Raw genomic sequence first — 13898 nt, 5'->3', positions numbered from 1 at the left:
GATAATTTAATAGCATTAGAATAAGGAGAATTGGTTCCATGAGGGCTATGTATCAGTAAGTAGCACATTAGCTTTTGGTTCTTTGCCATATTTCCCCTAGGATTTTGAGAATGAGCAAATTTTATTTTTTTTCTTCCTTTACTCCGATTTCCTTCTTTCCATTCTTCCTTCCTTTTCTTTTTTTCTTTTTGCTGAGGCAAATGGGTTAAGTGACTTGCCCAGGGTCACACAGCTAGGAAGTATTAAGTGTCTGAGATTAAATTTGAACTCAGGTCCTCCTGACTTAAGGCTGGTGCTCTATCCACTGCTCTACCTACCTGCCCCATTTTTCATTCTTTTCTTCTTTCTCTTCCTTCCTTCTTTTTTCCCTTTACCTTTCCTCTTCCCCCCAACTCCCCTTTCCTATTTTTAAGGCAGGGAAGAGGAATAAGGAATAGACCTGTGACTTCAGTGGTATAGGGCTTCAGGTCACAAACCTTTTTTAGACTCCTTTATACTCTTAAAAATTATTGAGGTTCTGTTAAAGAGTTTTATAGAGCTTATATCTATTGATAGTTACTATATTAGAAATTAATAAGCCTTAGAATTATGATTAAAAAATTAATAGCAAAATTTCATTTCATGGATCGTGTGAAAGGGTCTCAGAAACTCCCAGTGTTCCTTGGACTACACTTTAAGAATTGTTAGTCTAGAGAACTGCTAAATAAGGAAGTTCCTTCTACTAGTACAGGTCTGCACCTTTTTTGCAGCTTTCAGAGTTGCCTCTAGAGATAACACAAAATGGGTACAACAAGATTAATTATTGCATCTTAAGGGTGTTGAAAAAACTACTGTTAGTTAATACTTATTATAATCCATCTATCCAGAGGAGGACATTACTTGAGTGCAAGTAATAATTAATATTACTTTAAGAGGGTATGATGATGATCAGTTTTATAAAGTTGCGATAAATCTGAATTTTCAGTTCCTGTTCTCTATCTTATGGCAGAACTGTGTTCAATCTGAAATAATCACTACTTTTATAATAGCAATAAAGAAAATGGTATTGAATGGAAGAAAGAATAATGTACAAGTACATACAGATGCTATTGGGTCATAGATTTAGAGCTGGAAAGTGACTTCAGAGACAATATAGTCTAAATACTTATTTTACAGAGGAAAACTTAAGTAAGACTCATCCAAGGGCACTCAGGTATTAGTAATTGTTAATAAACCAGAATGTGAATGAATCCAATTTTTTTTTCCTTTTTATCTTATGTATTTTGCCCTAAAATTCCCTTCATTAAGTTTTTCAGGTGGTGCTTAGATACCAGATTATCTTAAAGGCACTGCGATGCTTATTAGGTGTTGTGATGAGGACTTTGGGGAGAGGGCAAATATTAGGGAGGTATAATGGAGTAGTGGAAGACACTTAAGACCTGATATTTGGTACATGTGCTCAGCAAATACTATTAACATGAAGAATTTTGAAGTATACTTGTTATCTACGGGTGAATAAAGTATGATTACTTTTAATCAAATACAATTTTTTTGAAAAATAAAAAAATGCCTTAATAATACTTTCATGACCATCAAAGACTTAGTGAATTGACTATTTCTTGCTGGAGAGATGGAGAACTATGATTTTCATCTGTGGAAGATTCTTCTGTGAATTCAACCTGACTCTTTTGTAATTTATAGCCTTATTGAAGACTTGCATCCGGGAGATTGTTATTTGTCCATGGTCACACAGAAGGACTTGAACCCAGGTTGTCCTGATTCCAAGACTGGTTCTCTTCACTACATTGTAATGCATCTTATCAGTTGAATCAATTACCAAACAATATTCTTTAAGATTGTATCTATGTGGCCAGGTATGTGGCCTGCAATTCAAGGAGGCTGGGCTTGATAGATTTCTTGAGCTCAAAAAGTTCTGAGCTGCTTTGAGCTAAACTAATCTGGTGTCCATATTAAATTCTGCATTAATAAAGTGAGCCCTGGGTAGGAGTGGTGTACTAGATTGCCTAAAGAAGAATGAATAATTCAGGTCAGAAATGGGATAGGTCCAAGCTCTGTCTCTTTGTGGGATTGGGTGTGATAAAGTTGCCCATGGGTAAACTAGAGATACTCAGTCTCAAAAACAAAAACAGAATTTGTGTGTAGTGAGATTGAAATAAGCAGTGGATTAAATAAACTATCCAGTCAATTTAGAGGAAAAACTTTGTCAAACTGGTTGCAGAGATGTCTTGAATTGCTTCCATTAAAAAAGCAAACCAACATTGACCCTTAAATGATAGTGAAGGAGAATACTAGATTTCAAGTCACCTGAATCCATTGTGATATTCCTGATTTATTTGTTCTTGAGAAAAAGACAATTAATTCCATTGTCATACATGAATTTTAGAAATGCTCATTGAAGTGCACACAATTATATTAAATAAATTAAGTTACTCTTAAGAGAACACAAGCATGTTATTTAAGGCGAAAATACCAACTTTTGTGAGATAATTTAATGTGAATGACCCTTTCTTGTTCCTGTTAAATGAAAGGAAAGCCTAAGGGTAAACTCATTAGTTTAGCTGCACTCTGCCCAATTCTCATCATAATTCATACTTCTTCCTCACTAACTTGGGTTTTCTAGGCCCAAGTTTGTCTTTTCCATTACCTCTTCCTATCTACAGATTTAGAACTCTCTGACCTCTGCGGGAACCAAAGGGAAACGAGGAAGGCACCGTAAAACACAAGCAAAAACAAAGCCTCAAAATTTTGATAAAGTTTGTTTGAACAATATTTGAAATCTGTCAATTAGTTCAGATGGACAGAAGTGTAGTATTCTGATGAGACATCTGAAATGTTTGAAAACCTTGGTTGATTACACAAAAGTGGTGTTTGTGATCAGATATTATCATGTCCAGATGAACATATCGAAGAAAGTAGGAAAATTCAAATTTAGAAAAAGTTAAATGGTTACTCAGTGCTTGGCTAATTGTGCTTCAAGACACCCTGTGGAATTTCCCAACCGTAATTTGACCCAGTATGAATCTGGGACCATCACCCATATCTCATAGGATCCATATTACAATACATTATATATAGTCCTACAGGATGCATGTACTTTCACATAATAAGTTTATCATATAGTATTCAATAATTCTTATGTAAAAAGAAAGATGGAGGCAGCGGTGATCACATATTCAAAGTAAACAGTTCAAGTTCTTCACAATACAGTTTACAGAGTTTAGCCATGATTAAAACTGCTGGGACAGGTGATTTTTCTTTTCCTTTTTTAAAAATGATTTTAATTTCTAACCAGGTCTGGCCTAAGGGCTAAACTCATAGGCGTGTATAGATTATAGACCAGATGTGCCGGCACATCTGGTTTGGATGCTATATACTCCTATGGTTAAATTGTGCCAAACCCGCGGCCTTGGTAGGTGTCCCCATACATTCAGAATTCTTGCTGCCAGTGGGGGTTTGATCCAGCACAAGTGGTCCAGGAACCAGTGCTACCTGAAAGTTGTGTCTCCTTTTTTCCTTCCTATTCATTAATATTTGTTAATTGCTTATTTATTAATATATCCATTAATATTGAGAGCCCACTAAGTGCATGGAATATGTGAGGCTTAAGGTAGGGCAGAGGTCTGACTTGGTTGGAGCCTGGCTAAGGCTAAATGGGGGATTCAGAAGTGAAATAGGGATAGGAGGTCTGTGAACAGCTCTTGAAATTGAAAAATAAAATAGCTCCAAGTGAGAGAAAGAGATGAAGGAGTTAGATAAGAAAGCTTACTTGCTAGTATCTGTGAAACCCACATGTTGAAGAAGATGGTTATATGGGATTTAAGAAATTTTATGGAAAAAAAAATCTTAGACACAGACTGAGGACATGTTCCTCTGGCCATTCTTTCACTGCTAATCTGAGGCTATGGCTGCAATATACAATAAATGTTACAGGGAAGCATTCATTAATAGATTTGACTATACAAATAGACAAAAGCACAACCTGTTTCTGAGTGCATGTGTGATTGAAAGTAAATTTAGTCCAGCTGTCTTTGGAAGCATATTAGAATGTTGTTAGCAATACCCCTTTTTCTTTGCCCTTTAAATTTAGCTGTGATATGGTACCTTGAAGGGACAGATAGTCTAGAATTCCTCCAGCTACTTTGGGCAACTTACTACACTGGTTTCCCACAGCAATCAGTGCTTACTCTCTGGGACTGACAAAGGGCTGCTTTTACTCGGATAAAGTGGCTTTTTCATCTTTATTTTCTCTTTAGACTTTCTGCTTGGTTTCTGTTGCATTATTCTGCCTGGTTTCTGTATTATTCTGCCTGGTTTCTGTTGCATTATGCATTTTGATTCTCTGTCCCTTCTAATCTTGGCAGATTTCTGACTGAATTTTCAGAACAGAGGATAGAAGCTCCCAGGTTAAGAGGGGCATTCTTGATGTTTTTTTTTTTTTTTTTTTTTGGTAAGGCAATTGAAGTTAAGTGACTTGCCTAGGGTCACCTAACTAGGAAGTGTTAAGTGTCATAGGTCAGATTTGAACTCGGGTTCTCCTGACTGCTCTATCCACTGTGCCATCTAGCTGCCCCAAGAATGACATTCTTGTATGGTACACAAACCTTTCTTTAAGTGTATAAAATATGGAGGCACCTTGCATTTAGATATTTATATAGAGAATATGCTCACATTGGAGCAGATTACTCTGGCATTGAAGAGAGGCCATTAGTAACATTCAGCAATGAAGATGCTTCCAAATAATTTTAGCTTTTTTTTAATATGAAAAAAAAATTATTTCAGCTCAAAGTGGGTGGTGCATACCTATAATTCTTGAAGTTGGGAAGACTGAGGCTGGTGGATTACTGCATTAAGCTATTCTGGTGTTCCGACTATGTCAGGCACTAATATGGTGGACTCCTAATAATGGGGGCCCACAAATCTGCCTAAGGCTGGGCAAACCAAATCATGCTGGAAAAGTAGAGTAGGTTAAATCTTCTGTGTTGATAAGTATTGAGATTGGATCTTTTAATGACCATTGCATTTCTAGTTTGGGTAAAACAGGGAGACCTCCCTTCCCACCTAAAAAAAGATAAGGGAGGGGGAATTTGCATGTTGAATCTATTAAATATTGGGGAAATATAAGAATTCTCAAATAACACTGCTCTTTCATCTTTTGATCTGCTCCTATTATATATTTTTCATTGGTTTGTTTTGTTTTGCTCACTTCTTCCTTTGGGCCTCTTCCCCCCCCCTGGGAGTAAGCCATTGATTTTATATTTCCTGATTATTTCCTTTTATTTCATTCACCTTTTATCTTACTTCAGGCCCATCTAAATTCTCCATCTGTCTTGTATGTTCTACACTGTCAGCTTTATGGGAAAGTAACAGCTCCCTTCAGAGATAGGGAACAATAACATTATACCCCCTTTCCTGAGAGGGCTTTATTGTTAAAACACATTAGTCTTAGAAGAGTTTAAAAGCAGCATTGACATGACAAGATTGAAGGCTGTGCCTCCATGACTGGAATAAGTGGACCATGCAGCAGTCAGACCAGTTAACTTTGGCCATCTTCCTGGACAGTCTTGGTTGAATGAGTTGGTTGTGCAGAAGTCAATTGTTGCTACAATTCCAAGCCTAGAATCAATCATTTCCCATTTTAGTTGGCCATCATTGATTTGATTATCACGGAAGATCTTTTTCTATACCTGATATTCCCCTTCACTGGGCTAGTTTGTTTGCTTTTGCTATTGACTTTGAACCTCTTCATTTGCACATTTCATAGAAAAAGAATGTTCTTAGTGCAAAAAACTATCTGAAAATGGTGTGTAAACTCATTTACTCCAACACTAAGTCACCCCAAAATTACAGAAATCAACATTCTAAACTACATTAAAAGATAAATGATGGCCTTGGAACGGCAACATGTCTATCTTGTGATGGGAGCTATTTCTAATCTGATATATGCTTTTCTTGTCAGCCTCAGGAGTTTATATGTCTATAAACATAGACAATGGCCCAGTTTGGAAAATAATATTTTTGTATTTAACCATAAAGCAAAAGTGCTTTAAATTTGAAGATGTTTACTTTCATACTTTCAAAATACAGTATCAGTTTTTGTAAATGTTCAAATATTAGCTTTTTTTTTTTTTAATCTAGCCCATAGCATTAGCTGTGTAAGATTTTTTTTTTCCTTCAGGATTTTAACCTCTGGTACCTTATTATTAAATGAATGGGTTAATGTTGGTGTACCTTGGAATTTCAGCCATCTCTGAAACATGCATTTTCATGCAATTAGAAGATAATGGGCTCTTAAACTGCCTTTCTTATTCTTCCTGATTCTCATTATTTTATCTTTTAAAAAGGGCTTTCAACATAGTTCATGCAATGATATGTATGGCTAAAGGAAGTGCTAAGCCTAGAAAGAAAATCAAGAAATTATTTAAGTTTGACGTGAGGCAAGCTGAGTACATCTGGACTTTCCCCTGCCTTACAAATGTTTTGAGATGATCTTGACATTCCAGTCCTTAGAGAGTCAGAAGGGAAAGCTGTTTCCTTGGCAGGCTGAGAAATGCTATCCAAAGTCTCAGTTTCTGTCTCTTCTAGGCCCACTTCTTCATCAGTTATAAATAAAGTGGATTCTCTCCATTTGGGATAAAACTCTTGGCTGCCTCTGGAGCCCCCCGAGTCACTACCTGAAAGCTGCACATTCAGTTCCTCCGTCGATCTGATTAGGTTTTGTACAGATAATGATTTGCCCAAATCTTTTTGTACTGGAGGGCGAACAGACAGCAGGGTCTCTCCTCCCATGTCAAAGCTTTTTCTCAGGGAACGATCCTTGGTTGGGTTGGACTGTATAGATGGAACGCTTTCCTTTGAGGCAACGAGGCAGGCAGTGACGTCGGAGATACTCTCCTGCATGGTGGCAGGGCTTATCTGTATGGGCTCAGGTTTGGGGATATGTTTGATGGCTGGGAGAGGGGGGATCTGTAAGGTGGTGGGGGCCACTGGCTTGGTCACCTGGTGTATTTGGTTTGTAATGTTGTTGGTGACCACCATTGCCGGTCCGTCACTTTGACTCATTGGCACCGGTGTTGCTTGGCTATGCATAGTTGGGCTGAGAGCATAGAAAGTCTGAGTGCTGAACTCATTTGGTGTAAGTATAAACTGCAGGCCTCGGGAGATATTGGCACTGGCCGACCTGGATAAGCAGCCACTGTTTTGTGCGGAACTGGACAGGTCTTTGCTGTCCACAGGACTTTGATAATCGGATGTTTGTTCACATTCAAACGGTGGAATTTGAAATGAAGCCAAAGTCAGGGCTGATGCAGAGCCTTTCCTTAGGACCTGTTGATATATGTCCAAGAGGCAGTCCAGTTTTGATTCTATAGACTGTACCTAGAAAGTAGAAAAATGGCCCACATGAATATCGATAAAGAATCGATATAATATAATATAATATATAGATATAATATAAGAATAATAGATATAATATCATAGATATAAGAGATAGAATATAAGCAAGTATTTATTTTATAGATGAGGAATCTAAAAACAGGAGATGGATTATGAATGTCAATTGTTTCAATTGATGGAGGAATTAAAAAATTTTTTTTTGGTAATTTTGCTATAATTTATTATTTCTCCTATCTGTATACATACATTTTAAATATAATTACAAGCAGATATTATCATTTTACTTTAAAAAATTCAATTTTTAGCTCTAATTTTTTCCTTTGGCTCTTTTCTTCTCCATTCATTGAAAAGGCAAGAAAAATAAAATTTATTATAAATATATAGTCATGCAAAACAAATTTCTGAATTAGGCTAAAGAAAAAGAAAGTAAAAAGAAAAGTCTTTCATCTATACTTTTAGTCCATTAAATGTCTCTCTGGAGAGTGATAGCATTATTAATCAGTAAGTCTTTAGCACAGTTAGCCACTGGTCCTTTGGAATTGTGGTTGATTATTAAGTTGATCAGTTGGTTTATTAGATCTCTCTCTGGGAGGGGTGATAACATTATTAATCAGTAAGTCTTTAGCCCAGTTAGCCACTGGTCCTTTGGAATTATGATTGATTACTGAGTTGATCAGTTAGTCCATTAGATCTCTCTCTGGGAGGGGTGATAGCACTGTTAATCAGTAAGTCTTTAACATAGTCACTGGTCTTTTGGAACTGTAGTTGATTATTGACTCGATCAGTTAGTCCATTAGATCTCTCTCTGAGGGGTGATAGCATTATTAATCAGTAAGTTTTTTAGCATAGTTAACCACTGGTCCTTTGGAATTGTGGTTGGTTATTGAGTTGATCACTTGATTATCTTTACAATATTGTGATCATTGTATGAATTGTTTCTTGGTTCTGCTCGCTCCACTCTGCATCATTTCATAATTTGAGCCACAATTCTCTAGTCGCCTACTATAGAAATGATCCCTGAAAGTATTCATAATAAGTCTTCATTAAAAATTCATTCTACTTTCTCTAGTATGTTCAAATGCACTGTGCCATTTGCCATAAATTGATCTTTCAAGGTATTCTTAAATTCTGATTCTTCTAGTGTTAAGTGGTTTGCACAGTGTCATACAAGTATTAATTCTAGAAGAGTCAGAATTCAAACCCAGTTTCTTTGATGCTTAATTTAGGACTTACCATACTGAATCATATAGCCTTCTAATTTAATTCAATTAGTACTTATCAAACACTGGGATGTCAGGTACTCTTCTAGATACTAGTGATAAAAGCAAAAATCAAATCAAAACATGTCTGCTCTCAAAGAACTTATATTCTACAGGAGAATTGTCCTTTTACAATGTAGGAACTGAAACAGAAGTTTAAATCTTACATATAATGCTTCCTGATTGTGTATCATGGGCAAGTCACTTTCTCATGTAATATGCTTCTTCAAAATACAATTGATAACATTTGTAGAATCTTATTTACAGGGTGGTTATGTGGCCCATATTGAGATTATGTATGCCAGACATTTTGAAAATGTGAAAGTGCTTTAGAAATGTCAATGATTGTTACTATTTGTATTGATTTTTGGCATCTTTTACTCTTTCTGACATTTAGTATGTTATTGATCAATATTTATTGAATTAATTGAATTGAATTAAAAAGGAGCTTAATTTTAGTAGAATTCTCCTACAGGACTGCTTCTTGAGGGAGGAGAGTCTTTTATCAGGAAAGCATCCAAGAGCTATATGACAAATGGAGATAAAATTTAAAAGGCTGCCATTTCTAGAACTCAAAATTAAAATGAAGATGTGTGAGAAATAAGGGACAATTACATGATATAGAAAAAAAGTATACTGGACTTAATATCTGCAGGCCTAGTTTCAGATTTTGGTCTTCTATTTAATAGTTGAATGACATTTAGCAAGTCACTTAGAAGATTTACATGTTAGTTTATTTATCTGTAAAATATGTTTAATAATATTTTAACCATTTACTTTATAGGACTGCTGTGGCAAAAACATTTTTAAAAATCTTAAATCATTATTGAAAGGTGAGTTATTATTCAGGCAATTCTACTTATGTATATATGTATACATACACACATATATAATATATGTATGTATACATACATTTATTTCAGGTCAAATTGCTTTGAGTAGGAGGCTTGAATTATGTATTTTTGTGCAGACAGACCCTGAAAATTTTTCTACTAGCTGTGCATTTATAATTAAAATAATTTTTCTTTTATTAAAAAAAAGTATAATGATAAATTGAACCGAACTACTGGAAACCAGAATAGAAGAAAGCAAACCTTTGCCTTTTAAAAATGAAAATCTACAATGGTTTCCAGCTCAAATTATTTTAATCATTGCAATGAACTGTTACTTTTTAAAAATTTTGTATGTATCCTAGGAAAAATACTATGTACATTATCTAATATATTTTTCCATTTTATTCCTTCTGGGTTTTATCTTTTTTTCTGATGTGTATTACCTGAAATATATCTGACCTCCTGTGATCAAACCAGATAGAGGAGACAAAAAGAAGGCCAGACAGCTACCAAGGCTAGCTGAAACATACCTGTTTCTCAACCTTGACCACACGACCTAGCATGCTGAGGTCATCCGCAGTTTCTAGCTCTGCAGTGTTTTTCTCTCGGCTCTTCTTATCTGATGTAATTTGCCCTTTTCCAAGAATTTGATCAACGCTGTCAGAGAACAAAATTGAAATGAGTGTGGCTCCTAATGAAAGAGGCCTTGACACAGTCTGGTGGGTGAAATGATTTGGAAAGAAAAGGGAAATACAGTTATTTAAACATATGTTGAAATAAAACAAAAGGTTGACTTTATTCTTTTTGGTATTTATTCCAAGAGATGTAAAATTTTACTCACATAAAAACACCTTTTTTCTTTTCTTTTTCTCTCTCCTTCCCTCCTTTTTTTCCTTCTCTCCTTCCTTCTCTCCTTCCTTCTCTTCTTCCTTCCTTCTTTCCTTCTTTCTTTCTTTCTTTCTTTCTTTCTTTCTTTCTTTCTTTCTTTCTTTCTTTCTTTCTTCTTCTTTCTTCTTCCTTCCTTCCTTCCTTCCTTCCTTCCTTCCTTCCTTCCTTCCTTCTTTCTTTCTTTCTTTCTTTCTTTCTTTCTTTCTTTCTTCTTCCTTCCTTCCTTCCTTCCTTCCTTCTTTCCTTCCTTCCTTCCTTCTTTTTCTTCCTTCCTTCCTTCCTTCTTCCTTCCTTCTTTTTCTTTCTTTTTCTCTCTCTCTTCCTTCCTTCCTCCATCCCTCCCTTTTCCTTTCTTCCTTTCTCCATCCCTCCCTTTTCCTTTCTTCCTTTTTTCTTTCTTCTTTCCCTTCCTCCCGCCTTTTTTTCTTTCTCCTTCCCTTCCTTCTTTTTCTTCCTCCCTCCCTCTCTTTCCTTTTCCCCTCCTTCCCTCCTTCTCTTTCTTCTTCCCTCCCTCCCTTCCTTTCTCCCTTCCCTGAACTTTTTGTCTTACTAATGCAGATCATAATATCTAGTGATAGAACTTTCCAAATTTAGCTGGATTGGTACTCAGATGACAGAGTCCTGGAATCAGACTCTAAGAATTAGAGAAATTTCCAAAATCTAGCCCATCTACAACCAAGAATCTCACCAACCATTATTCCTTATTGGTCATCCAACTTTTGCTTGAAGATTTCCAAAGAGGGGTAACCCATTAGCTGTTGATTTCATTCCACTTTTGGAGAGTCATAATCATTATGAAATATTCCCTGTCAACTTTTCTAATTTTGTCTTTTTTTCCAATTTTTTTTTCCATAGCTAATGATAAATACTATCTGCAACAAGAGTTAACTTTACATAGAAATAAAGGATTGATAAATAGGACCAAAATAATCAATGTGTGTGTGTGTGTGTGTGTGTGTGTGTGTGTGTGTGTGAAATAAGTATGCATCCAGTAAATGATTTTTGCTTGTCTAATATAAAAACATCTCTTTCCTTGATTAGCTGAATAGTGTATACACTGTATTATTCTCTTGTATCATGTATTGAACATTATTCCTTGTTCATAATGGAACAACAATAAAATTTTTTTAGAAAAAAAAAACAGGATAGAAAAAAGAAAGAAAAGAAAGATAAAACAAAATAGAACAAAACAGAACATTGTCGTGTGCTCAGCAAACATCAGAGAGGATTCAAAATATACAACAATAACTTTCCATTTCAAGAAAGCATAGACAATGATAGAAGAAATTATATTCATGAGTGTCTCATCTTTTATTTGCTTCTTTGTAGATTATTCCTTTGTTCTCTACTGTGCATTTTTTACTTTTTTTTCCCCCCTTTCATTCTCCCCTCCACACAGGCTATAGTTAAACTCAGGTGTATATATATATATATACACATACACTTACAGATACATTAATCTCCCCATAGACCTCCTCCCCACATATATATGCATATAATATATACATTTATAGGCATACATAGAGCTACATGCATACATGTCTACATATGCTCAGATACATATATGCACATTTAATGTAGATTTCTCTCTTGATTGAATCCTTAAGTTGACTTTGTCTAAGATCAGTGATTATTAGTCCTACTTTTTTTTTTTTCCTAATAAATTCTATTTTTGAGTCTTGTAGTATTTGTGTATATCTCTTATTTCCTATCTAGGTTAATTCTTCTACTTTAATTCTACTCTTTAATTTGCCTTATTACTTAAGCTCCTCACACCCTTATCATATCCTTTCCTTTTTTCTTAATTTCACTCTTATTAACCTACATTACTCCATTCCCATTAATCTAAACATCCGTCTATACCTCACTTTATTCTTTATCCTTTTCCCATTAATCTACACACTTTGTCCCACTGCCATAAATCTACTCATTCTTCTTGACTTCACTTTTTGCTTTTATATATAGTGTTGCCTATTTAACCCTTCCCAATGTGAATAGTTTTTCAGAACTACCAACCTCCCTCACTCCCCATTAATGCCTCTGTGGCAATTCTTTTTCTGCACCTTATTTCATATAGTATAATTTCTATTTTTAGCTTTTCTTAGACAATTTTGCTTTTTTAGAGCCAGATCATACTCAATTCTGCCCCAGTCTTTCTTTTGAGCTACCCAATTATTGATGTCATTCTTAAACATATGGTATACATTTCCATGCACATCACATAAACAATTTGTCCATGTTGAATTTTTTGAAATTTATCTTTGGTATTCATTCCTATATGTTAAATTTTCTATTAAGTTCAGGTTTGGGTGAGACAAAGTCCTGAAAATCTGCAAATTAGTTAAATATCTACTTTTTCTCCCATTCAACATTTTGGATTATTTTGCTGGATATGATATTTTTGGCCACAGACCTAGTTCTTTTGACAATTTTCTTTGATTATTTCTCGCATTATCATATCAAGCTTCTTTTTTTGGTCAGAGCTTTCGGGTAGTCCAATTATTCTTTTAATTTTTCTTTTTGATCTGTTCTCTAGATCTGTTGTTTTACTTATATTTCACATTCTGTTCTATTTTTTTTTTCATTCTTTATATTTTGCTTTGTTACTTCTTGGTCTATTATAGCTTTAGTGGCTTCCCTTTGCCCAATTCTGATTTTCAAAGAATTATTTTCTTCTTCAAGACTCTATATCAGGACAGCTAGGTGGTGCAGTAGATAGAGCACCAGCCCTGAAGTCAAGAGAATCTGAGTTCAACTGTGATCTCAGACACTTAACATGTCCTAGCTGTATGACCTGGGGATGTCTCTTAACCTCAATTCTGTCAGCAAAAAACCCAAACCAAACCAAACCAAAACAAAAACTCTTATGTCTTCTTTTTTAGTTGGTTAACTTTTTTTTTTCATAAATTTGTTTTTCTTGAATGGTTTTAATTTAATTTTTTGCTTTTCCTCATTTTCTCTCATTTGATTTTTAAAGCCTTTTCTGAGTTCTACAAATTTTTCCTGGGAAGATAGTCATTTAACTTTACTTTTTTTTTTTTTTTTAAATTTCATTGTCCTTCTCTGGAGATGAACTCTGGTCTTTCCTATTCCCATAATAAATTTTTATGGTTGGGTTCTTTCTTCTTTGCCAATTCATTTTTTTTTTTTTAATGAGAACTGTTAGTGTAAGCACTTATAATTCTAGGGTGAGTGGATGGTGTCTCTAGCTTCCCTTCAGCTTTTCCTTCTGACCTGGAACCCCAACCCAAGAGCTCTAAAAAGTTCTTCCAGCCAGCACTGTCCCTACCCCCTTGCTGGGCCTAACATTCCTAATCAGCTGAGGTTCTCTCAGTCTTCCTAGCTCAGCTCCCAAGTCCTCAAGCTCTCTGACCGAACAACATACATATATATGCATATGTAAGCACATATGCATAAACATACATATATATATACATATATATATGTATATATAAAATTATTATTATCTGTGAGGCAATTGGGGTTAAGTGACTTGTTTAGGGTCACACAATATTAAGTGTCTTGT

General features: G+C 35.1%; 1 protein-coding gene across 2 annotated transcripts in view; it reads right to left on the bottom strand.

Annotated features, from left to right (window-relative positions):
- Window positions 1-2309: 2309 nt before the first annotated feature.
- Window positions 2310-13898, bottom strand: part of KCNQ5 (potassium voltage-gated channel subfamily Q member 5) — a 650068-nt gene continuing 638479 nt past the window's right edge. For both annotated transcript variants that reach the window (XM_051997265.1, XM_051997266.1), the window contains 2 exons: window positions 10015-10141; window positions 2310-7374 (listed from right to left, as the gene is read on the bottom strand). In XM_051997265.1, coding sequence (XP_051853225.1) covers window positions 6415-7374; window positions 10015-10141 — 1087 coding nt within the window. In that variant the 3' untranslated portion in view covers window positions 2310-6414. The remainder of the gene's footprint in view (window positions 7375-10014; window positions 10142-13898) is intronic.

The sequence above is a fragment of the Antechinus flavipes genome, chromosome 4, assembly GCF_016432865.1.
Source record: "Antechinus flavipes isolate AdamAnt ecotype Samford, QLD, Australia chromosome 4, AdamAnt_v2, whole genome shotgun sequence".
Classification (NCBI taxonomy): Eukaryota; Metazoa; Chordata; class Mammalia; order Dasyuromorphia; family Dasyuridae; genus Antechinus; species Antechinus flavipes.
This window is presented reverse-complemented; position numbering and strand designations above follow the sequence as displayed.